The 27,046-nt window shown below is 40.4% G+C and overlaps 1 protein-coding gene across 1 annotated transcript in view; it reads left to right on the forward strand.

The window, feature by feature from the left end:
- Positions 1–27,046, forward strand: part of LOC128876964 (uncharacterized) — a 426,442-nt gene that overhangs the window by 143,411 nt on the left and 255,985 nt on the right. The window contains exon 3 of the mRNA XM_054123829.1: positions 11,013–11,078. Within this exon, the coding sequence (XP_053979804.1) occupies positions 11,013–11,078 (66 nt within the window). The remainder of the gene's footprint in view (positions 1–11,012; positions 11,079–27,046) is intronic.

The raw sequence follows: 27,046 nt of genomic DNA on the forward strand, positions 1-27,046 counted from the left end.
CGGTTTATCCTCGTTTAACTCGTCATACTATTACTCAAGCTTCACTTTACGTCCATTAACGTAAACATTATTTCCCGAATAGGATTCAAGGATAAAAGCCAGCCTCACGATTATCGAGTCTGGTTAGCGGCAGCGTCTCGACTCTGTTCGACTAATATACCGCGCGCATAAACTCGAATCCCCGGAATACGATCTATTTTTGGTGAAATATCACTGCTCGTAAACCGATAATGGCGAAGGAATCTGCGAGGACTCCCGTACGGATCCTTATGCAAACATACGCACGGTATTATGTGTACATTTACGACGACTGTGGAACGAAATGGAATTTGGAATCGAAGCCCCCTGTTGCGCAGGGACAGAAATCTGTGTACACGGAACAGGATTCATAGCATGAAAGATTGATAACGCTGATATGTACGTTAGCTGAGAGGCGCGTAGAAAATAGCAATATCCACGGATACGTTTCAATACGCCAAGAAATAAAATTCCAATACACAGGATCGGTTTAGAAACTCTAGCTGTAGTTGGGTGCGCGTATAGCTGCGCTCCGAATGCAGCGAATTGTGTATTAACCATTCGATGCAATCTATTTCGGTTTGGCAGTTATCGATGAGAAGGGTATGTTAGATCTGCTTTCGTCGATGGTACGTTCAAAATTAATTTTAAGTGCCTGTCAGAGGCCTATCTATTTAGAATTAAATACGATTAAATTTATGTAGATTCATTCACTTGCGAGATTAATGACAATTTTTCAGAGAACTGTAACCCTAGAGTTAGACTCGAAAGAAACTGTGAAAGCTCTTTCAGAATTTTCCTTCAACAACCCCTCATACAAAACTTACTTATCTTACAAAAATAATCCTTTAAAGGACATTTATATCTCTATGTAAAAGAATTTTTCCTAATGTCACTGAATATATCTGCACAAATGAAATCATTCAAGTAGAAAGCCTTCAGCTGCAATTTAAAGTCAACTCAGCCATCTGTTGTTTCCAGACGCAAAGGTTTAAATTATCTTTAAACTTCGGCGATTAAGCGCGAAACGTTGAAAGTTTAGAATATCGGAGCAAATATTAATCCGGTGCGTGGCTTAGACGATTTGAACAGTAAATTCGCTGGAGGCAGCGTCAAGCAATTCAATCCACTCGTTCAGTTCAACTGTTCAGTTAATACATTTAAACTTCTTGCGCGACGGGGCATGGGGGTCGGCGTTGGTGCGACGAACAACAGCCGCGCTGCTTGGCTGTTATCACTTTAATAATTAATAGACGCCGCGGCAAACAATGTAGGAACCGTGTCTGGCCGAAATATCGGCGTCGACGCCAAAACCTCGTCACGATCGCAACGACAATGGACATCTGTCCGGCTCATGGAGATTTATCGCGTCGTTTCGCGACGAGCACTGGGCTGGAGAATCAAACGAGCCACGAAATATGGATTCGGCTCTCGAGAAGTTCCATACATACACGACACTCTGGAAATCATGAATTGGAAAGGGGAGAGAATGACTTTTCTGGAAAAAATCACTCCAAGTGTACTCTTTGATTGAATCTATCGATTTACTTATATTTGGACATGGTTGATTTTTATTTTCGTTGGAGGATGGACTCAATCTCTGCTCGTAGTATAGGTGAATTGAGGGAAATCTTGTATGAGTGAATTATCTTTTGAAAAGGACGTGAAAGGATAAACTTGGACATCCATGCTAATTCTTATTATTATAGTAGTATAGAATAGGAAGTCGGAAGGATACATAATCGAACTGAATAACCTATGAATTTATAAATAATGCTTCACATGTAAATTTGATCAATCTAATCAATCTAATAAGCATATTTAGACATTCCCTTAATAATTACATCTCGACATTTTCTCTTCGTCAAAACGAAACGTAAAATCAACCATAAAGTCTCCGCGATCTACCAGTGTTTCTTAACAAATCTATTCGAAATATCACTTTCTTCCCCTCGTAATCAAACAAACACCCAAAAGCTCCTGACCTACTAACATTCGTTTACTTATATACACTTCGGAAGCTCCCAGTCCATTATATAAAAGGAATTTTACTCGCGACTTTCGACGTGCTTCTCGAAGAATGGAAAGCCTCTCCACGAACGAGCCAGCGATATTTATCACGGCCGTATAATGACGGGAACGAATCGAACGAGATGGGTTACGAGGCACGGACTGGGGACAGGGACCTTAATAGATAGGATGATGGAGCGCCATGATTCTTTACGACTCCTCCGCGAGCGCCAGGGATGAAATCGCGAATCGTGAAACGAGACGCGGATTCGCCGTGGGGAATTCGAAAATTCCGCGTGCCCGTCGCGAGTAAATACCGTCGCCCGAGTTTTCTCCATTATGTAGGTTTAAAACGATTTTTCTCCCGTATTTTCCACTCCTTCCCCCATCCCTCCCCTCTCTGCCCCCGTTGCTTTTGGTAAATCAACCGCCTCGAACGCGGGGGATGTGTTCATCGAGTTTTTCACTCCTCAGGAACCTAGTCTTTGTGGGCACGGTAGACGGTATTTTGACGGAATTTTCGGGGAAATGAAATTCTGTTGCGAGTTCGATGAATCAAGCAAGAGGTTCGACAAAAGCCTCGCGGTGAAGCCCGCGAGCTGGCGAAACTATTTCAAACGACTCGCATCAAAATAGGAAAGCCTCTTCCCGTCGGAGTGTGTCAAGATTTCGAGCGTATTTTTATGTTATCATCCGATACAAATGCGTGGAAAGGACTTTCTACAAATTCTGTCTATAGGCCATCGAGGTAAAAAGTAATTCCTGAATAATATCACACGATTTCTAGTAAGTGGGAGTCACTATGGTTTTGAAAGTTTTGCATTTAAATTGAATTTAAATATATTTAAGAGTGAACAATTGTATTCCTTTAGTTAGAAATCTAAATTTTTATATACATTTCAAATCAAACCTATGCTATCTATCTCATCTCTGCCTCAACAAGCTTTTCTCAAAATTGTTCTACAATACTTTCCTTCCTTGAAACTTTCAACCACCACTTTCTACCACATTGAACCTCCCATATTTCTTTTTTTTTTTTATATATCAATTCACGCTACACTCCATGAAATATCCTCACGAGGGTATAGAGTCGTTCATACGTAGTTATGCCCACGCTGAAAACGAGAGGGGACAAAAAAAAAACATGGCGGCGCGCACCGGGGACAAATTTTGAACATTTCAGTGGGATTTATCGCCGTGTCGAGGGATTTCCACTTTAGAGGCGATTCTTCTCGCGGCTTATCCTGACAGGACAACGTTTTATTTTCAACGTGGTTTTTCCTTGACGGCCGTCTACTTTTACGTCTCCTTGTTGGAACGGTCCGCGCCGTCGAGGACGCGGAACAACTTCCTCGTAAAAACGGGACAAACGAAGAGGACACGTCGAAGAGCGTCTCGTACTCGTTAGGCTTGGAAAAACAATAATTAAGCTCGTAAACAGGTAGCAAGTATTTCAGGAACGCGTACGCTTCTCGCGCGATTTTGACGAGAGTTTTTCCGCTTCAAAATTGAGCTCGCGGTATGAAATGCTCGGAGACGCGAGGACGAAAGAATTTTTTTTTCATATTGACAGGTGGAGAGAGAAGTTTGAAATTTTAATTAAAAACAGTAAAATATATCCTTTTTTTTTTTAAGTTTACGATCCTAAGTTCTTCGGTAGAAAGTTTTCTTAAATTTATATTTTAATCAACTTAAACGATCGCAAGTTTATGTTTCGCCATGAAAAAAAGAAAGAAAACTTGTTGGTGCTCTTGCACTTTGCAGTTAGGTCGTTGCATTTTAATCGTGTTATGCAAGGAAACAAGCAATATGTAACTAGATACTGCATCGCGTTGCGTGTTTTTCTGCAAAATATAACTATCGAAGAATGAAATTGTTCCTCGCCAACGATTCTTTATTTTCTCTTTGTGTATCCTGCATGCACCTGACGCGGCAACATTGTTCTTACGTTGAATTCTACTCCACATTATTAATGTTCTTTTACCCTTACAAATCCCTGTCCACGATAAGAATCCACTCCAAAACAAAGCACTCGTTTCGTAAAAAAATGTTGGCGCTGAGTATCGAAAATTTGTTTATCTTTTCAGCAGAGGAGACACGAACTGTGTTAATTTATGTTACAATGCCATGGGAGCTCATTTTTTACGAGGGCATAATAGATTTTTTCGCATCAAAGTGAATAACTTCCGTCACAATTTTTTTTCCTTCTTTTTCATTGTGCCCCGTACGACGTTTCGTTTGTACTAAAAATATCACTGCGCATTTTAATTGTACGTTCTGTGAAGCTTAATTATTGCAGTTTTTGTGAGATTGAAATATTTAGCAACTCGTAATTCAACTGTACGTGGCACGAATTCTTTTCGGAGAACATTGCTTGCTGTTTTAATATAAAAACAATTCGCAGAATTTGCTCTGTGTTGTAGTGGTCCCGTTGGAAAAAGTTTTAAATGACAATTCATTTTCTGTAGCGATTAATTTTTATTTGGAAGAATTTTTAATCGTGAAGTTATTGCTACGAAATTCAAGAACATTTTTAAACTGGCAACACTACATAGTTAATAGTTTATAATTTGTGTTCGTTCGTATTATTATTATTCGTATTAAATGCCTGAATTATGTAACCTGATAAAGCATACATAGTGTATTATATTCAAGAATGAATAATTTGTGCTAAAGCAAGGTACAGCCAGAGGCTACTTTTCAACATTACGTCAGTTAATACACAACATAAGACAAACACAAACAATTGAGGTAGAACAAGGAAACTGACATAGGAAACAGGTGGAGTGGATTGGAGAAATACAGAGGGAATGTTACAACAAAGTGGGAGCAAGTAAAAACGTTTGTGGTACGTTTAGAAGCAGTGAATTGGAAATTTCAAATTACAGAAGGGTGTAGTAATTGGTAATTAAGATTGAATAGAGAAAGATAATACTGTCGAGTAAAAATATTCTCAATAAATTGATTATTCACCTCCTCGACAGACTCCAAAATGGGACTTAAAAATTAAAGAATCGTGTAGCCACTGTTTCTCGGTATTATCACCATGAGCACGTTTCAATTCTTATACAATTATTATCTAGCTGTGTATAGCAATTTGTAATGTATATTTCTAATATTTTATAGTTGACAGCCTGATATACTCAAAGTTATTAACATGTATCCTCAAAATATTTATTGCTATTTAATCAGACTCTAGATGCTTCTAACAATTTGATTAATGCCTGCATCAAACGAGAATATTTAAAATAAAATCATCTTCGAGCAACCTGTAAGCCCTTCAACAAACTTCCAAGTTATCCTTCCAGTGCTTTTGATTCTCCAATCTTTCGTGCCATTGGAAATTAAAGAATCCCCTATCTTGCTTCTTGTTATTACCGCGACGAGCACGGCCCAATCCTTTCAGAATTGTTATCCAGCAGTTCGCAACAGTTCGTAATGAGGTCCGCTCGGAGGATGCCTGCGAAATCACTCGCTAACTGTGTTGGTATCATCGTTATTCTCGAGGCTGCCGTTGTCCCGAGTGTCCTGATGATTCTCCTAGAAATTCTCGCGGTGAACCACTCGCGACAATGGACCAACGTTTGTCTCCAGCTTCTTTCCAGTTCCTCCTTTTTTCGTCCATTCCAACCCCGTTGTTTTCCTTCTCTTTCGCCCTTTCTTTGTTCTCCCTCGTTCCCACTCGAGAGCATCGTCGTTGGATCGACGCTCTGCATGCTTCCACGAGGAATTTCCAAGGCGGATTCTTCGCGCTCGTATCCCATCGATCGTCCACGAACTTTTTGCACCCCCTTCGACCTCGTTTCTGTAGCGTTCCCACGCGAACATTAGAGAGGGATTTTTCGCGCTTGTCGCGGCATCGATCGCGGTGGGAATTTGTCGCCGCTCTCCCCTCTTTAATTGGACTACTTGAAGCAATCGACTTGCACAGAGGAAAACGTATGAGAAACTTGACGTTCTTTGTCTCTTGGGTTTTTATCGAACGTATTCTTCTCGAACGATGCTCGATTATTTGGAGAGTGTATCATTACGAACATTATTCAATAATTCTTACGGAATGTCAGGTCGTATCTTCGAGACCTTCAATATTGGATGTTCATTACCTTCACGTTTTTCCAATACTGCTCTTCATGCTTCATCGATGATAGTTACATTCTATTGTCCTTAACGATCGTATCTTCCTGGCTCGTCTTCTTGGTATCCTTCCAGCTTAATGTCATCATCGACTATCCACTCAAGTAAGCTATCTAAAAAACAAAAAATGTTAAGGTATAATGAACAGTCTAGAGGGAAGATTGAAATTCAAGCTGGAAGCTGTTTCACTCTCCCGGCACACTTTAAATTTTCTATTAAGTTTCCCCGTTCAGGGATGACGCGTATCAGGTGATATCTCATTCGAAACAGAGACGTTTGGTCGGACTTAAATGCCCGTTCGTTTGTCACGTCGGTAGTTCTTCCCAGAGCGCCAGGATCACGGGGCAATTTGTAAATAAGACGGGCATCGGTTACTCGATTCTCAAAGGAATCTCTTAATCACCCGCTCGAGACTATCCTGTAGCGGAAACGCGGAATAATTTAAGGACCCGAAGGATTTAGAGGCAACCCTAGATTCCCGTTTCAAAGAACCACTTAAAGGATCGCATGCTACGGACCTTTTCTTGGGAGCTACATGTTACGGGTCACATGTTACTCCCTTCTTAAGCGGAGCTGTCAAGTAGTTGCCCCAGGTAACGTTTGCGGACGTTTTCATTTCGCAGCAATAATGTTCATAGATGCACTTGCAAGGAAAATTTCATTCTTGTTGGGGGAGAATTTTTCATTATTGTGTTGTATAATGCTTGTTGTAAATAACTGTGTTGCGGATGACGTGATACCTCGAGGAATATTAACCAAGGTTTTAGTAAGATTTTCATATTACAATTTTGAAAATGCTATTTTATTTATATTTGACATTTTAGTATTATTTCGAAGGCAATTTTACTACTAGTTTTCCGAGTGCTTCGCTGATGGAATTTTATTGCTGAAGGTGAAATATTTCTAATACAGGTAGTTTATTGCTTCTTTGTATTTATTTCCTATAGACCAGTTTCGCATTATATACGCTTTCAAAAAGAATCAAAGAGAAATTGCGAAAGTAGTATCGGCGTGTCGTACTTTGTTTATGTGTATTAATTCTAACGTTTCGACCAGCGAAAATTCAGTTTGTCATGAATTCATTAAATAGCTGGTAGAGGAAACACAAAGGTGTCTTCTAACACTGGATCGACTGTATTTTGAACCGTGTTCGCTAATACTTTCCTGTATACTTTGTTAAATACTACGCGCGTGCAAAGCTTCTGCCATAAATTCATGGATATTTTATACTCTATAATCCAGTAATACTTTGGGAACACTGTTTTGACGCAATGTGGCATAAAAATTGCGCTGACTCTCCTATAATATGAAAAGGAAATATATAAAAATTCAAAGACGCAAATATTGTACAGCAGTCAAGAAAGAACAAGTGCTAGAAACTAATGAATTTCAAATAATCAGAAACAGAAATAAATTTCATCACACATTTCTGGTGATAATTCGTACATATGTATGCGACTGTATTTTGTAAAAAGATTACGTGTACGTTACTGTAACACGCGTGTTAAAAAAAATGTCAGAGTAGAAGAAGAAGCCCCGAACACGAGAAGAAATTTCTGCAAGGAAGCGGGTCTTACCTATCCCCTTTTTCTCGTCGTCTTTTTGAATCAGGGACGCGATTGTTGACCGATCCGTCGAAGCGGATAAAGATAAGGAGGAACCGATTCAGTGCGGATTCCGTGTTGCGGATGTTCCACAGCGAGAATCGATTCGACTTGTTTTTCTCGTCCGACACGTCGTACCTGACTGTTACGTCATAAATTACGAGCCAACCGTTATCAGACTCTTGGCCTGATATCGAAACCGTGTCGCTGGATGCAGGTCCTCTCGGTCACTAGAAGAATAAAGTTTCCTAGTTTCACGAACAGGAACAGATCGATTCCATTGGGGAAAGAAAACAACACTTCAATTCGAGGTGATGGAACTTGACTGAAACGTTTAAGAAAATATTTTAGAGCAGTGGAGAGGATGTGCTTGAGACTAATGAATTTCGATTATTCAAAAACACTAGTTTTGAAACTTTCAGAAAGTGGATAATATTGACGTTATAGGAGAACGTTTTATAATTTAAAAGATGGAAGACTATTTAGCTTGGCAGAAGCATTTGACAAATATTTTAATTGGAACAGCAAAGGCAGAAGACAAGATGATGAATTTCACTTTAAGTTATAAAAATACGAATATTGTTATGGATAAGAGTTAGGAAAAATAATTTTCTTGGAAACCCTCGAAATCGATACGATCTTGTATTAGTTATTAAAATAACCCTCCGTTCATCGTTCTCCTTCGATTTTTCTCTTATCCAATCGTGTTCTTAAGCCCAGCGACATTATCCATATTGATAACAATTACTTTGAGTGAGTTTTTATGCTTTCAAGACGCTGCTATCGATTCCTCTCGAGGCCCGTAGCTAGCAATTACCTTCAGAGCTTTCATAAACGACAATAGAAGATTCTTTCTTTGAGAAAAATGTTTCAGCTCGTTGAGTCCTCTGTTACGCTCGCGAGAAAAACGTTGCGCTGCCGTAATCACCGATTTAACAATGCTTTTCAGCTTGAAATTCTTGCCTTTCTTCGTTAATTGTATCATTTTAACCATATTTATTAATGTCGCATGAGCTCACAGAAGGCCTCCGTAAAGTTGAAACGAGTAGAATTTTATTCGGATAACAAATGACGAATGAAACTTCGGTAGAAATTTATTCGTAAAGTCATGAAGAATTTAAATAAACGATCTGGATTTTTACTTTTATCGAACAAACAATGGATCGAAAGTAGTCCATCTCTTATTCCAAATTTATTATTCGAATCAGAACTTCGCTCACCTCCGCTGTAAAATGCGTACAAACAACGAACAAACAATGCTAAACGTGCTACGGAAATTTAATTAATCTTCTTGATTGCTATAACGCGCGAGCAATAACTGTAAACTCGATGCAGCGCGCAGAATGTAGAACATTCGTCGTGGGAGTATTGATCTCTCTGAAATGCAATATTGATTTCGCAGAACAAACGGCAATTGTTTGCTCGGTATTCTGTTTTCGGTATACAGGTATCTTTTTTCACTCGCGTTTCAATCATTCAAAAAACAGTGTGGTCTTTTGTGCCAAATATCGTTCGACGATTTTATTCGAACGATCAATATTGTTATTCAACTGATAGAAGAGACCTTAACGGTAATCAAACGTGGAATAAATTTTCGTGGATTGAGTAATGTTTAGATTCTTGTAGAAGAAATATTACAAACGAGATGAAATTTTATATTCTCCATGTGGATTTCGCATAGGACTGCTAAAACTCGTCAGAACACGGGGCTCTATAGCGAGAATCGTTTACACAATGAAAAGCACGAGCCTCGGTTTACTGCCTTCGTCGCTGTTTATTGTTGTCTAACACCGTATGAACCGGTAAACCCTGGAGGGGACTCTTGGTCCAATTTCTTTTTTTATCGTCGCATAAACTGTAAATCCTCGCGATGCATTCGGCTGATGCACGCGGAGAAGGTGGACTCGGACGATTTGTTGTGCGCTATTTAATTCCGCCGTATCGCGTGGCGTTTCGAGGAAAACTGCCGCTCGAAACTGTTATTTCAGAAATAAAAGAACGCTTAATGGATCAGGACTGTCTTTGGCTTGATCAAAACGCTCCGAGCGGTAGTATCGCCGACGAGGAGGATCATTCTCCGTTAACGTTACGGAATTATCGACCGTTCTGAAGAGGTGCTTGTGTTTTATCGCCGCCATTTCCCCGTGGGCTGGATTGATTCTTCCTGAAGATGATTCGAGCTTGAATCGATCAGTGTATCGTGGATTTACGAGGTGCGGAGCTTAGGTGATCGTTCCCGTCATGAATCTGGTAATTGGAATAGTTTAACAAGTTATGTACCTTAAAGAAGTTCAGTTTTAAGGTATATTATACGATTTGTATGAAACATAATAAAATATTATAAAACGCCCACAAGATATTAACCAACAATCATGATCAAGAACTTACACAAAAAGAAATCGAAAAGTCATTTACCACTTTGCAATCGAAGTTTTCGTTATCGAGATACAAGCAATTGAATTTCATCACTCTTGGCGCCCTCTACTCCAATCAGTTGATCGTGCCCACGCGATCACGCGCGCAAATACTTTAACTGCTCATATCTCGATAACGAAGGCTCCGATTGCAAAATGGAAAAGGACTTTTCGGTTCGCGTTGGCGCGTGGAATCGACTCTGCAAGTAGGTCTCATATTTCCATAGACACCCTGTGTCATTCACGGGCGTCGTTATGATTCATTTTTCCCCTAGCATTTTATATCGACGTTTCCTTCCTGCTCTGTGTAACGGCGGAATGCATTTTCTCGGTCAGGGAGGCAGTTAATGGCCGGACTGCAGCCACCGAACTACATAGATGGCATTCCGTAGATTTACGAGGCGACAGCTTTTACAGCCGCGTTTCGGGATTCGCAGTTTTACGCGTAACATCCGGACGATTTCACGGATGGAAATCATGCCTCTATTTCGAATTGACAGCTCGTCGATCGATGTCAAAAGGCACGATATCTCGCCGGCTAAAATCTGGGAAATGTAATTGCTACCCCTTCTAAGAGCAAATCGCCGCGCTTTTTATCTCTCTAATTGCTCTAATTGCTAATCGCTCTAATTGAATCAATGCCTAGGGGATTTATCTCGATGGTAGGGCGATTCGAAACACAAGTTTTCACCCGCTGGTGGTTTTGAAACTAATCTAGAATTTTTCAACAACGTTGCAGTCTCCTTCTGCTGTACACACATTTGTTTACACATTATGTTATACAGTACATAGTTTGGCGTGTACGTTACATGCAGCTTATTTTCTGTTACAGCCAACCATTTTCGGCACAGTCACCACGGAGCCCAATCTGAATCCCAAGGATGGCAACAGTCGAAGGGTGAGTTTTATCAAATGCTCTAATTCAAGATCCTGATATAGGTTAGTTGTATTTTAAATAACGTTATATCGAAATGTAACTATTTAATCATTTGGAATTTTCCTGGAGCTAATTGAAAAATGTTTGTGAAAACATGTTGCACGAACTTTCCTCTAAATTTTAGAAACGTCTTCTCCCTCTGTTAATGACTATCATTCCACGGTATTATTCCGCGCCGCGTCTTAAGAGCGAGTCCGACTTCGAGATTAAGAAAAGGACGAGAATTGTCTCAATAATTTCACGAAAGATACGGCGGATAATTCCACGGTGCAAGGAGATTTTGGCCTTCCTCACGGAACGCGTCTCGCGAGACTCTTCCTAGAGTCTTAATGGGTAAAAATTGCTGCTAAGTCGCTGTTCTCCTCTACTCTTAAACGCTCGAAGATAGAGCGTCCGAGCGCTCTAATTAAAAGTAACTGCCGTACCAACCAAGTCATTCAGGTTTAAAACCCTTTCTGCGGAGGGACTTTAGCGCGCAAAGTCGCAAAGACTGTGTCCGCTTTACGCCTTGCATAAATTTTTCATAATTGCGGAATCATGCAGAATATTGCGGAGTCCCGAAGGGACGCGGTGAAAGGGACTGTTCATCGGCGTGAAGAAGTTTTTGATTATTTAAATACACGCTCTCGGTGCCTCTGACATCTGGAGAGACGATATTTGCTTTAAAAATATGCTAGTGCTCGCAATTTTTATACAGTCATCTCCAAATTTTTATTGAAGTTGACATTAAAATTAAAAACATTAGAAAAAAAATTCTGATCTGAAAGGGTTAACATTTCCTTAGAATTTTACAAGACAAAGTCACTATGACTGCAATGACATTCTAACTAGGTTTGCTTGCAAAAGTATGGTTCTTATTTTTCGTGGTGTACAGGAAATATTAATGGTGGAGTCTCTTCTTAAGCGTCGAACTATAATAGAAGAACGCCACGCTAATTTATCACTACACTCACCGATCATAGTCAAGACAAATAAATAAATTCCCACTACATCGTTTCTGTGGCAGGAGTTCAACTCTCCAAACCACAACGAACGCGTTACCAACGTCCATACTGCTAACTAAAACCGGGAAAAAACCCCGAACGCAGGTGCGACAAAGCTGGACGTTCGAGTTTCTATTCAATCGACGATACATTTAGTAAATCCAACGAAAATTACTCTCGCGGATCCCAGTATTAATCCCTAGCGCACGTCAATGACCGTACAACCGGTTGGCAGTGTTTGCTCTTCCATTTAGATAAACGTATCGAGGCGGGATCTGCAACGGTGGCGTGTTACGGTGCCGCGGACGTAATCACGGTGTGTGAACATGTAAATCCAAAACGATCCGTCGACCATTCCGAAACGCTAACATCGATCGACGCGGTCGCGTCACGCGTATTTACGTTTCATCCCTTTCAGGAGTCGTTCGATCACGGCTCCGACCCCTCCTTCCGGCAAAAAAGAAATGTTCGATTCGCCCGGCGACACCGAGGGAAACATCGCCAGCCGAAAAGCGTGGCGTTCATCGCGGATCGTGAATTAAATATTCATTGGAATCGATTCGAGTCGGTGTCGGACCAGGGAACCCGCGATACGTCTCGACAACCGTCTCGATCTTCCAGCTGGCATCTAAGATTCATGAATTTATTCGATCGTTGAACTTTTATATGCAATGTTAGGGAACGCTTGCGAGGAAAATTGTCGCGTTGACTCGTTTATTACCGTTGCCGAGGAGATTAATGCGACGGCTTGCTTGGGACATATTAAGTAGAGTTTATCTTGCATCGTCATTGGGCTTTGGTACGAGTTGTTTTTATCGTATGAGAGGGTTGTTCGAGGCTTCGAGCGATTGTTTTGAGCCTTAGGCGCCAGAGGGAGGATTTTTCTGGGTTTCGAATCAATTTTCGTATTTTGGTCCGCCATATTGTATCCGCCATTTTAAATATCTAAATTTTGAGTTCAGAGGGTGGAATAGGGTGGAATTTCTACTATCTAATAGGTAGTTACTATCATTGTTGAATACTCTTAAACATTTGTTTTATTCATTGCTGTACTGGCCAGAAATATAATCCTGGTGTAGTAATTGCATGCTGGTAGTTAACTTGCGGTTCTAGACAAGTAAATATTAGTATCAAGGGTACCATAGGATACTATAATTATAGGATATAGGATTATAGGATACCATTTACTTACAGAAAATGAATACAACTGTTTCAAATTAATTTTTATCACAATTCTGTCTGATAATCTTCTTTCCCTCAATTCCCACCTGCCAATTAGTCGAGAAAAAGTTTAATAAATACGTGGGAAAGGAGTTTTGGCGTAGTTACGCAGTTATGGCCAAACAATACCAGCCGTGGCACAATCGCGGCAGTTTGGGCGTTCCTTTCGTAGCTGCAGGCGAAAATCAACAGCGCCTGGAATTTCACGCCTTGGAAGGGAGGGAGAACCTCGATAGAGAGTCGAGGATGGCACAGTAGAGCGAGAATAAGAACGAGAAGGGAGGCGCAGGAAGCGTGTAGAGGGAACAGGAGATTCGGTGAATGATTTCCGCGTTATATTTGCGGAGGGTAAATATTGCTGGCGGCGCGAAACGGGGACGGAACCCGTTTCGTTATGAATATAAATGCCGTTCAGCCTTCGCCCCGTGCTTCCGTTTAATAAATAAGAAGCAAAGCGGTGGCTTAAGCACCACGGTGTCGATATTAGGCGAATTTTTCGCTTCGCGTCGTTCGGGTATTTCAAAAAGTCTAGTGGTTAAATAGAACAAAAATCGTAGAGTTTTGGTATGGATAATACTGTCATAAGGTTTCCTTATCGCAACTTGCGTTTATTTTGAGAATTTTTGAGTCGTTTATATTAGTGCAGGACGTTATTTATTCGTATGAAATGATTATCTGTTTAAAAAATAATATAATTAGTTGATGATAAACATGAGCTACACCTTTGACCTCATACTCAAAAGAGTACTAATTAATATGATTGTTACATATTGTATGTTAATATAGCTACTTGCAGTAAGGTACTCGTTATAATTCTACTATTCCTACGATAAAAGTAGAGAAACATGTTTTTCGATATTTAAATGTACATTTATTGCCGCACTTAAATATCATCCATCGCATATCAATATTCAATTTCACCTATTTTTCCCAATATTCCTAAAAAACAAGCGCGAGCCTTGAAACGCCGTTTTAAATTATACCAGACTACCCAGCGAGACATCAACGAATTATCCGTGAAATTAATCTCCTCCGACTATAATTTCGAAATTTATGTTCTCCATCCCAGCCCTCCTCCCATAAAAATTTTATACTCAAATGAATCCACAGGGATGCGAACGCTGCAACGTTGCGAAGAGTTAATTAATCTACATCAAGAAGTGATAAAACGAGGAATTAATCGTCGATGTTTCGACCGTGACTGCAGTATGAGCTATTAATTTCGTATAACAATACCCGGCGCCATTTGACGAGTAACTTTGCGCACCGACGGGCGTATAATTTTGTCGATTACTTTCTTGCGAGGCAAATGTGGCTCGCGTGATTTATGAAACAGCCGTCTGAACGACGTGACGCGGATTAACGAGACTCAAATAATTACGTCACACGCGTCGATCGCATTGTGTTTTCCATATAGGGTATTATTATGGTGTTGCAGCGTTAAAATAATGATCTTCCTTTGAACAAACGTGAACATTAAATAAATTTTAAATAAACGCTGTATATCTTTATTTCGTCTTCTCTATTTATATTTTAAATTCTGAAACCTTTTACTTCGAAAAATGTTACATTAGCGAATCTCGTTACCGTGGAAATAATAATTTTCCTACGAAACAGTATTAAAACCGTCTGTGAGTTTTAATCATTTATGAGTTCCCATTAATATGTACGAAATGTTTAATTATTAGTGGTGGATATCACGAGGAGAGCCATGAATTATTTAGCGCTATTAAATTTAAAGCTCCAATCACTTTTTGTTGTGAATATCAATTTTCTCATTACGTTGAGCATTATATTATCCGACATTCTAATTCAAATAAATTAAAAAAAAAATTACTTTTTAATAGACGAAAATCACGGAATACCTTAATGCTTCACGAATGCATTATTTCACAATATAATTATTTGTTCATCGCTCCATGTAAAGGTGGAAATAAAATCTTCCACCTCTGAAAGCTACACACGGTCCGAGGAGGTACCACGGAAAATTGACTTTATCGAAACGCTATTGAAAAATGATCGTCAGTTTCACTCCGTTCGGGCGTCGCCTGAGAATCTCCAAGGAACACATTTCAAAGGCTCTTTCCCTCTCTTAAGATCTAAAAATTGATTAAATAAAACGACTCGGTCGACATCGTCCGAGTGTATAACTGGACTGAAAGCACGATGATAAAGATGTACAAAAGGTTGGGAAAGGGGAAGATGAAAGCTCGGGTCACCGGGCAATTTCTAACTGTTTTTATGACCCACGTTCCGGAAAAGAACGCGAAATGCGTGATTGTCCATCGAGTGCCGTACGGTTTTATTGCAACACGTGCGGCAAATTAACGTTATTGCTTTTGTCTAACGACGGCTGCCGCGATACGTTGGGAAGGAAAATTCCATGCAAAATATTTCCACGAACGTGTTCGTTGATGTTCATATTTGATGCACGTCACGATGGCAATAAGACCTGGCATACCTTAATGGTTAGCGTTGCTTTTATGGTCCATTAGGAGGCGGATAAGTTTCGATGGAAATAATACGTTCCACGAAATGTAATCGGGTTCTCGTTGATTTTAAATGTCACTCAGCAGAATGGGACATCAGTGGTCAGACATATTTCTGTGGTGCTTCAGGTATTGTTTACGTTGGTCTTTTCCACAAGTAGAAGCATATTAGGGTTCCATTTCTTCATCTTTAAGTAGATTCTAACGTTTTATAGATTTACACGCAGTAATTTAAAAAAAAAATCTGCGAAAAGTAGTAACATCGATAATAAGTCAGACAAGTGGATAGAAATAAATTGTGAAGAAATACCATGATGCACACCAGTTTTATCACAATAACAGTTCTATTCTGAGTTGGAATAGATCTTTCCAATATATTTAGCTGTAGTTTTTACTTTTTTTATATTTGGATAGAGTATCTCTAAATTGAACAAAAATTAATTTTGTATTTCTCGACATTTCCTGTATAAATCAAAATCGATATCACATCAAAATCATATTGTATAGCAAACCCAAACACTTACTACCCCTTGCATAATGAATTAATACTTGGTTTCACGTTAACGTAAATATGAATACACCGAATGTACACAATTTCGCATGCAAGAATCGATACGTTCTCGTGTTCATATTATTCAAACAACGTTGCACAGTCCAAAGCGTTACACGTTACGGTTTCAGCGGAAAACAGTATCAACTGTATCGGGTAACAAAGGGGTAAATCGATAACTTTGCATTAACTTCGATTCGAAAGACACGAGCGAGCACGTTGGAGCTAAATTGTATTTTAATCGACGATTAAATTACAATTCCGCGGGAATCTGCAATTCATCTTCGAAAACCGAGTTTCAGCGAATCCGTCCACGCCTCGCGGATCGTTTTCAGAAACCGTCATCGATTCGAATGGCCCTGTCAATTCAATTCATCGCGGCCTCTTAACGACGCAAAAACTCGATCCGTCCTCATTCACGATCCATGAACAGATCGGAGAGCCAATAGAACGGCCTGAATCCTTAATAATGACTCCTGCCACTAATAACCGCAAAAGCACGAAATTCTCGTCCAACGAGGTTGACCCAGAATCAGGAACAGGTTGGTAAACACCGGGAATATGGGCAAACAGTATGAATCAGTTTTTGGCCAGCTATCGGCGGAGTCGACGCTTTGCACGGAATCCATTCTTGTGTCTATATCAGCGTATCGGTGTGCAAGCGTGGACGGTATGTATGCCCAAGAAATTACAGTAGAAATTGCGATTCGTTTCGACGACGCAACGTGATCCAGAAAGTCTTTACACCGCGGAGATCGTTATACCATCTAGAGACATCATAAATTAGGATTTTCAGGTGAACATTCATTGCGTAGCTATTTCAATTATTAATCGTTAATTTGTGTTGTAGGAAAGTTGGAAAATATTCAGGAGAAATCTAAGGGATTCTCGTTACAAAATTCTGAAGGTTCTGTTGCTTCATACCGCATTTCTTGTAATTAATTTCTCAAGTTTTCAACGTAGAGTTACAACATATTTTTAACTCAATATTTATCCATCGATCAGTTTATAATTATGCATGATCTCCCAAATATACTGTGTTTTAATACTTCAAAAAGTGTCGCTTGGATTTAGAATAATGTTTATGGCTTGTATTCCGAGAGAGATGGAGAAGCGCATCGTATCTACTTAATAGCAGAACATACGTTCAGAGATGTGCACTGAAAACCGTAATCCCTATGAAAATAAAGATACAACGTCACATCTATATGCCCCATCCGCATGAATCAGTTAGCTCATTTGTAAAAGCCTATATAGCCGGATGTGTCCACGTCAGTGAAGTTTTGATTTATAAAAATGTTGTCCCGGTCTCGGAATAAATTTTGCTGATATTCGCAGCAGCTTGCGCAGCATGTTCCTCCTTATTAAATTCGAGTAGCAGACAGTGTTTGCTCACGTTCATTTTTTACTGAGAAATATTATCCGTCATGCTCAAAGTCGCGTTAATGAACATTGGAAAATTGAAGAAAATGAATGAACGCCAGGTTTAACTTTATGCTTGCCATCATTGGCTTGGAAGGTTGTATAGTCAAGCAAAAATTTTAAGGAGATGAAGAAGATATACTTCTATTCTGTTTTGAACCAGAACCGAACATCCTCAAAAAATGAACAAACTTTGCAATTGACTTCATCTTTCTCTAACTTTTTATCCACGAATAATTGTCACTAAAAAACTTTCTGAATCTTTACGTGAAAATTCAAAGAAAACTTCTACATAATATTAAAAGTTGAGGAAGTTAGAGACAAAATCAAAGGGAATCGTTGCATCTTGTATTAATCTTCCTGATGCATTCATCAATCACAGAAGCTGAATCACTGTTGAAGGTATTGGCCAACCCTCTCCGTCTCCGTCTCCGTCGATTGTTCCTCATTTAAATAGTTAATCGCTGGCAACCTGTGCGGCACACCTGGCCTACAGTTCGCATACTCGAGGCACGATGATGGTACCGTGGCGCCCGACAGGATTGGGATTGTGGTACAGTCAACGCGTCAATCACATCTGATATCATCGTAGCCTGTGGGCGTCTAGGCGGTGGCCCGCTCATAGATTACAATATGCATCGCGTATTGTAGCGTCGGTATGCAACTGAAGAGGGCTGGTCGAATGAGGGCTGCGGACGGAGAGATGGATGAAGAGCCTTGTGGTTCGAGTTACTTGTAACGCGTGTAATAGGATCTCTGTGTCCGTTTCGCTGCTGTCTCCATTGATTACGCCATGTGTTTGCTTTCCCTTTGACGGTTAGTCCTTTTTGCGGGAGCCCTTTCAGACTTCGTTGGCAAGCAGATACCTTGGGAGGTTCACAGGTTGCATGTCCCAGTGTTTTGCAGGCAAGTTTCTTGGGAATGAAAGGCACTGTTGGCTCAGGTTCATTCTACGAGAGTTAGATGAAATTTAATTTCGGAATATTTGTGTTTAGGGTATGTGGAATCCTTGTGGAAGGATATGTTTTTTATTTTGTGTAATAATAGGTGTTTGAATCAGAGGGGTGGATACTATTTGATACGTAGATTCTAAAAGCCTAGAAGCTAAAGAATTAAGATTCTTTGACGATTCTTAGATGACACTTAATTTCGGAATATTTGTGTTCAGATGGAAGGATATGTTTTTATTTTGTGTAGTAATAGGTGTTTAAATTAGAAGGGTGGGCACTATTTGATAGGTAGATTCTAAAAACCTGATAGCTGAAGAATTAAGATTCCTTGGCGACTCTACTATCAAAAATTCCGAATCAAATCAAGAAAGACTATTGTATTCAAGACACCTCTCTTCAAGCATATTTATTACCCCTTTATATCAATCTAGTTGTTTTGTATCCCTTCAGTTATAAAACTGCAAAAAATAAGTACAATTGGTCAGGTCTACATAGACGAGTCGAGAATTCAGTAGTAATAACATAGAATTAACCAGACATCCAAAAAATGATACTGTGCTTCCGACAGGAGTCGATGTCTGGCCTGTAATCCAGCGAGTTATTATAGTTTCGATAGAGAGTCACAGAGCACGATGGCGGAGGATGGACAAGGGCGGAAGGGGAAGAGATGGATGGAGATCTGAACTGCTCCCTCCGTTGCGCGTCCACCATATGCAATATTCGTATTACGGTCCCTTCATATATTGCACCGTTGATTGCGATCGTTTAACGGATGACCAGCCGGTCGTTCATCTTCATTCCTGCCCCCCCCCCCCCTGAAGATTTGCTTTAAGGATTAATTGGAATACCCTCGCCTAATTACCGCCTCCTCTCGATTTCCTTCCAATTTTACTCCGATAAATTACACGATCTGTATTAAATTTCAATCGATTCGCGGACCCGTTACAATCGCAATTACGACGTGGACATTTCGTCGCGCACGCTCCTGCGACTTTTATATCGCGGAAAGTGGAGTGGAAATAAGTGGACGGTAATTTAATTTAATTGTAATATCCGTTAATTCGGCGTGAAAAATTTTCCACGGTAATACGTGTCTCCGAAGTAATGTCGCGCGGAAGCGGAACGCTGAAAGGTAATGCGTAAATGAAATGCGAAACTTTCGACATTTTTCAATTCGCTGGAATGCCGCGAATCGGGGACAAGTGCTCCTGATTTACACCACCGCTGAGTTTTTCCCCTGAAGCAACGCTCTTGAGGTAATAGGTTAATTAATAGGTTCCGATCGAATTTATTTGGATTTACTAATCAATTTTCGTGCGAAATTTTGGTGGATCTTTTGCGTTAGATTGGCTTTGGGAGAAAAATTTATGTTGATAGAAAATAGATTCGTGGAAAGCTTTTGTGTCCTGCTTCTGTATTTTAGAAGATGGTACAGTGAAATCATTTATGCTCCTTCCAGCATAAATTGTATAGTTGATAGAGGATGGATGACTTCAGTTTATTTAAACATTACGTGGCTCATGTAGATAGTAGATATCCATTTTAAAAATAAATTAATTACGTATGTAATGATTCAAAGAGAGAAATTTTTCAATCTAAACAACACTGAAATTAATTGTAGCAAAACCAAATATAAAAAAGACCACCACAGGGCCCATAAATGACGTCGGAAACTTTCGTTTCCGTCACGGAAAACGTAAAACGTTACACATGGCCCGCAATACCATTACTACTGGAAGCAGGACTGTGTCGAGCCACGTCTACTCTAAAATTTGATTAACGACGCCGTAGTCTGGCAAGAAAAAGTAGTAAAAAAAGCTCGTCCACTAGAAACGATTATTAGGAGTAATATTCATTACGCGACCCTTTACGCGAAAAGGCGAATCCCGTTCCAATAAACTTCTCCATCTGGCTGTTCATCTGTCTACTTTGAGAAACGGCCTTTCCCCGTGACGCCAGTAATTACGAATAACTAGTCTCGTCGCAGCAGCAGCAGTAGCAGCGAGACTCGATGCCATGGCCGAGTGATAAATCGAGTCACGGGACCACGTCACGCGTTGTTCCCCGTTCACGTGCAACGTTTCTACGTTCGTCACCGGTTGTGCGTATGATTGTGCTGTTCGTGCGCCACTTGCACGGAACAGTACAACTAGTGGATAGTCATTTTTTAAAAATGTCCCCGCACTCGACGGCGACTGCGATCGATCGGCGCAGCTACGCCGAAAATATTCAACCTGCGACATTTGTTTCGGCGACTTCTCAGAAATGCCGCCAGAAGTCAACTTAACGACACGATTGAATTATGGAAATCAGAATTGTCGGTAAAAGGTAGTAGATAACTTAATAAATTTAATTAATATTGAGTGGAGCCCCGAGTATTGCAAGAAATGAGTTGAAATCTGCTGATGCATACTTTCCTGCGATGGGGAAGACTGTAAACTCGCAACAAAGAAGTAAGCCACTTCATTTATGTGGCTCACATTCAGTGCGATAATCAATCATGTTACAATTAAAGTTTGGACGTAATAGGTGCTTCATTGTATAAGTTGCTTAACGAGGGATGTTGTCGTGTTCGCTTGGGCTGGAACATGACGGATAGGACGATGTGTTATCCTGATAAAGCGCCTGGATAGGTTACATTCGTTGACGAATTGGAGAGTTTGGACACTCAAAATGTTAACGAGTATGTTAGCTCAGTTGCTGGAGACTCCTGATGAAAGAAAGACCACTCAACTTCTCCTGACACTTCACGCCATTTGTAAGTTAGTTGTTATCTGAAAATCTGATTTTTATGAAGAAAAAGTGTGATTGCAAAAGCATAATAGAAAATTTAATTCAAAAGATTAATTCTTCTCGTTAGGAACACAAAAAGATGAACTTGGTATGGTAATTGTATTCTTAGATAAAAATTAATTTCTACTTCTACTTTGCTGCCATTGAACTTGAATAAAATTGCAATGTTTCAAGGGCCTGTATTTCCCAAACAAATTACAAATCATCACGTCATATTCAAATTTCAACAAAATACCTCGCATCTGCCTAAAGACATGATCGATTTGTCGCGACGTCACCCTTCAATCCTACCATCAACCCTCTTTGAACACGCTCAGTTCAGCTCCTAAACCCCTGGTGATCATTTACTCCCCTTCGAATTACTATCGACGACTTCCCACGCCGGATTTGAAAAATTCCATCGAATGGCCACGCTGGGGTTAGCCGAGTTCCGGTTGAACAGGCGTCATAGCCCCCTGGCCAATGTAATTTCCTGAAACGAGGCGCAAGCCTGTCGGCTGAGACGAACCTGACGCGGAATCTTATCCCGCTAGGAGTACAAAGCTATCTTCGTTCCAGCAGCTCTTTTCGCCGTCTGCGCTCGGCTCGTCCGCATCTCCTGGGCGGATTTCTGGGAAATTTGCATAATCTGTGCACAAAACGAGCGAGGCAGGAACGGGAACGGACCAATAATCGTAGGAGCGGTTGCTTACTGCGACGATATTGTCGTCGTTGCGACGTTCGATTCTTTGAATCGACGTGAGACACAGTTTAGAACAGATTAGGCTAGCTGCGTGCTCTTGGAATGTTCGCAGTCGAGAAGATGTCGAGTAAACGATTGGTGAGAATGATCGTTGGGTAGATTTAATGGAGTATCGTTGATGTAAATTTAAGTTGTCAGTCATATCGAGGCATGCTGGGAATGTATGGTTGAATAAGGGTACATTGAGTTTAAAAGTGCAAGGAGCCAGGTATGCATGCCTCTACATTGCTATACACTTCAAGACGAGCCTATCAGATATTCACAAAATTTAGTACTGTATCTTCCACGCATCATTAAATTTAAAAAAATCTGTTACAGTATAGACATATCAATATTTACCATTTATACCACATATTGTTTCCCCAGAGATTCTAAAACAACTTGTTAAAAGGCTCGAACATGAAAAAAGCAACAAAACGGGCTCCACTCCTATCCAGTACCAACAGACTTTTGCAACAATGTTTCCAGGTGCTATCTTGATAGCGTCGTCGTCACGTCGCTCAGGTGGGCGAATGGCACCGCCATGCGAGGACGTCGTGTGTTGCACGTAACGTGAAACGCGTTCGCGTAGTAAAAAAAAAGTTTATCGCGAGAACGACTAGCCTGCAGCTGCAACAGAATCCTTTATTAACGACGAGAACGTGAATTCGTCGAAAACGAGGGCTTTCGATCGGCTGGCTACCGCGTGTGCGCGTCTTGCTCCTTTTTCTGGCAGATTTTCCAACTAGAGATCAGGGAAGGAAACATTCAATCCTGTCGAGAGTTATTCGGGGTAGTTTGCATCGTAACGGTCTTGTTTATTTCGTGGCTTCTTAGTTTCTGCTGCCCCGTTTTCCCGGACTTTATGCAGCTACCTCGGCTGCTTGCATGCGAATGCGAGCGGGATTGAAACGAAATCATTTTCTACGACCTAATTTCGTTCCATTTAAATTCGGAATTAGAATTAAATTCTTGACGTTTAAGTAACTCTGTAACGAAGCTGGCCTTAACCGGTGGAATTTTAAAACGTTGGTGGACTGCCTGTTTGTATACCTTTGACTATGAACCACTTCTATTCTCCGTGTAGTTATATTCTGTATTACTCCAGATGTTTTTAGGTCTAATTGGGAGGCTATCGTAGGCACCAGTTTTACATTAATAAAATGTTACCCTATATTTTCAAAGGGCTTTGTCTAACAAGAACAAAGGAAATAAAGAATATTACATTTTTACATTTCATATAGTGGAAGTATAATATTCTTCAAATATATATAATAGAAATAATTTGTCAGGTATCAAGGATGAGTACTATAATAGTGAATGAACCTTTTGCAAACATAATTTCTTAAACACCTCCTTTCTTAAATGACAGTATCAAGTATTACACTTCAATTTTATTTTTAAAACGCCAGTGCATCTATAACATTTAATTCTTAATTTTTAATCAAGGGTTTCTCTGTAATAAAGTTTCCTAGGCTCCCATGAAATTCAGCAACCACCCCAATCTCCTTATGGCAGTATCACGAATCGTATACACGATTCAGATAAAACGTCCCCGTAAAATTTCAATGTCAAAAAGCCAAGAAATAGTCTGCGAGTCGCAAAAAATGTTTATGAAACGTATAGAAACGGTTTGGTCGCGATCGATAAGTAGCCTTCGGCGCGACAAAACATTTTGATGGAGGGGTTACTTCGCAAACAGAACTTTCGAAGTGATTCGGACTCTTGGATGCCGTGTTCCACGCCCTTTCGTTCAAAATAAATTTCTCGAGTTTCTTGACGTAGAAAAGTAGCGCCTTTCTATCTATCCGACTGAAGTTTTTACGGTTGCGCGAGTTTTACGATCATGGCTCTTCCCGATCGCCTAGACCAACGTGGAAAAGCGCGATCGAGCACGTGTGGTCGACCGCTTCTGTGATCGGCGATGTCGGTAAATCAAGATCGCTTGTACGAGTATAATAAAATCGAACGAGAGTACCTAACCGTGATGACTGGATTATAGCGCTTTACTCTATAACCCGGTCCCCGGGTCCAGAAATCTTTCAGGAAGTTGCTCGTGGATATCGGGAAGCCAACGTTCGAGATTTCCAGTTGTTCGAGTGGAGACGAGTATAGTTTTTGTTGAGAATCCATTACGTGGAGTCGTATAAAGAGCGAATATACGAGAAGCATAATGAATCTTGCTAGAAAATCTGAGGATAGAGAGTGTAGAAGTCAAATAATAGGGAGCTCTTTGAAAGGATGTATCGATAGTAGATTTTTAAATTTGTGACGCTCTTGAGTTACCAACTCTGAGCCCTCGACTATACGAAGAAGTCTAAGTTTAAAGAATGGACAATAACACTGTAAGGTTTGACTTGAGATTGTTTCCTCAATTCTAAAAATTTTCTTAACCAGAAAGTGACTGTTTCAGGTGCTAGTCTTGATTGACTTAATTGAGTGTAATTTTTATTGGGAATCGATTACGTTACGTCGTGTGGTTTTGAATTGAATCTTAGTATAAGGAGCATAGGATGAGTAATAGGTAAGGTGTAAACACGAGAAGATGTAATCTGCTGTTATTGGATTTTGAAATTTATGATAGTCTCGAATTACCGTGACCTGGGACCACGCGAGGGAACCTAAGCGTAGCATCTAGATAACAATACTTTGAGCCTGGAATTACACCTTAATTCAGAAATCCTTCCAAAAATTACTTGCAGGAGCCAGAAAGTGATGTATTTGAAACGTGAACATTCCAGAAGTAGAGGTCAATGTGACTGTTGTTAATAGACACACATTTCCACAATCACAATCTTTTATATTCCTACCTTAATCGGTTAAACATGAAAGAGTTAAAATATATTTACCTGAAAAGCTTTCTGCAAGCATGAAACAATCAAGATACTCCACACGATGACCAAAATTCCCAACCCAAATCATACTCCGCACAATTTTGACGCAGGACCAGGCGACACCAGTCAAAGATCAGATTAAAAATCAGATTAGATCGTCCGCCTAAAAAATGCACCCCCGCGACGAGGCTTTCCAATTTCAGTCGTCCCCCGGCGCGTTGAAATTTCATCATCGTCGGTAATCGAGTTCTCGCGGCGTAGTTGAATCAACGATAACGAAACCGCGGACGTATCAGTAACAAAGCGCGTCAGCCCGTCGTTCGCGGAGATATTTGTTTCGTTTCGCGGATCGACGCGGAACTTCCGCGCTGCGGATCGACCGCGCGAGCCGCAGAGGCCCTTACAGGCCGCAGAGCAGTGAACTGCAGCCGTCGACTGTGCCAACTGTACCGTCGACGAAGGACTGCTGCTCGTCCAGGCAATTTGTCACGTCCGTCGACAGCTCGCTACCCGTTCGTTTGATGTCCTTTAGATTAATTACCTTTGCCTCCGATGCGCACATGGTCGGGTGTCACGCTTGCTACTCGCGCGCTTCATCATCGGCCGCGCAGTTGCAGAATAGCCAATGGCGACGGGATTTGTTTGATCGCTGGGTAGCGGCCTCTTCTTTCACGTCTTCTTCTTTGTTCTTGAAGAGGGATTGCTTAGGGATTCTCTGGGTATCGTTGGGCAGGTATCTACGTATCTTTGAATGTATTATAAATAGTATTGAGTTATGTAGGGTGCCCCATAAGTTTCTTTCTTTTCCTTGGTGCGAATTGAATGCACGATATTTGTTGTTTAAGGTTGATTTATTGTGTTGTGTTTGAATCATTCTGCTATATTACCTTCTTCCATCGTTCAGGAAGCTTCATTATGCCCTCTCTCCAAAATACAAGGGATGAACACTTGGATAACTTCATGCAATGATGCTGAGATTCGATAGGTCTTTGGTCAGTAGGATTTTACTTGTTTGACAGACTCGAATAGCTTCTCCTATGGACAATAATGCATTCCAGAACGAATCAGTCTTAGAATCTACTGCATCTCTTTTTCGTTCGAGTCGTAAACCAGAGATGAGCAACTGAAAGCTCGCGAGCAGTCCATGGTTTCGTCAATAGTCACTTGACATGACAGTAAGGTAGACTGTGACCATGAAAGTATCAAACGCACCATCTTATATCACTATTACTACATTCACTAACGTACATTTTTAAGCCCAAATGTGTATGTGTTCTCCTAACAAAATAAAACAAATCTCCAGTTCACCAGTCCTCGATTAGAAGCCTTTATTCTAGCATCAGGTCGATACGTGTAACTGCTAGTCGCAGATGTGATATTTACGATACAGTGAACACCGATGCGAGCAGCATCTTGCTCGTTTATCACCTTTAGATTGATACACCCCTGAATTCAGTGTGCACCGTGCTCGAAAATTACTGCTGCTGTGACAGGGATGACAAATTATGATGATTATTAACTGCCACATGTTCTAATTCTGAGCGAATTTGATCTATTGCAATTAGCGCGCTGAAATAAATGACCCAGTGTCTTTGTTTTATATCATGCTCCGAATTCAATATTTTGTTTTATGAAGGTTGTCTCGTTTGGATTTCAAACATAAACTACCTTATTAAATAATGATGCCAGATACCCCGAGGCTTTCGGTGATGTTCATAATAACGACTGTCTTGACATTCAAGACAATGGGGGACGATAATGATATCTGTACAGAAAGATAAACGAAAGGGAAGCCCGATATTCGTTTCACGTGTTCTCCTCGTTATTCTAAAATGGATACCAGGTTCGCGTCAAATTATTTGTTGGCACGCGTCCAAAAAGGGGCAAATCCGAGGGGATCGAAAATCATATAACCGAAAGGGACCCGATGCTTTCATCGAGCCTCGATAACGATGCCGTAGAATAA

The sequence above is a fragment of the Hylaeus volcanicus genome, chromosome 5 (assembly GCF_026283585.1).
Source record: "Hylaeus volcanicus isolate JK05 chromosome 5, UHH_iyHylVolc1.0_haploid, whole genome shotgun sequence".
NCBI classification, from domain to species: Eukaryota; Metazoa; Arthropoda; class Insecta; order Hymenoptera; family Colletidae; genus Hylaeus; species Hylaeus volcanicus.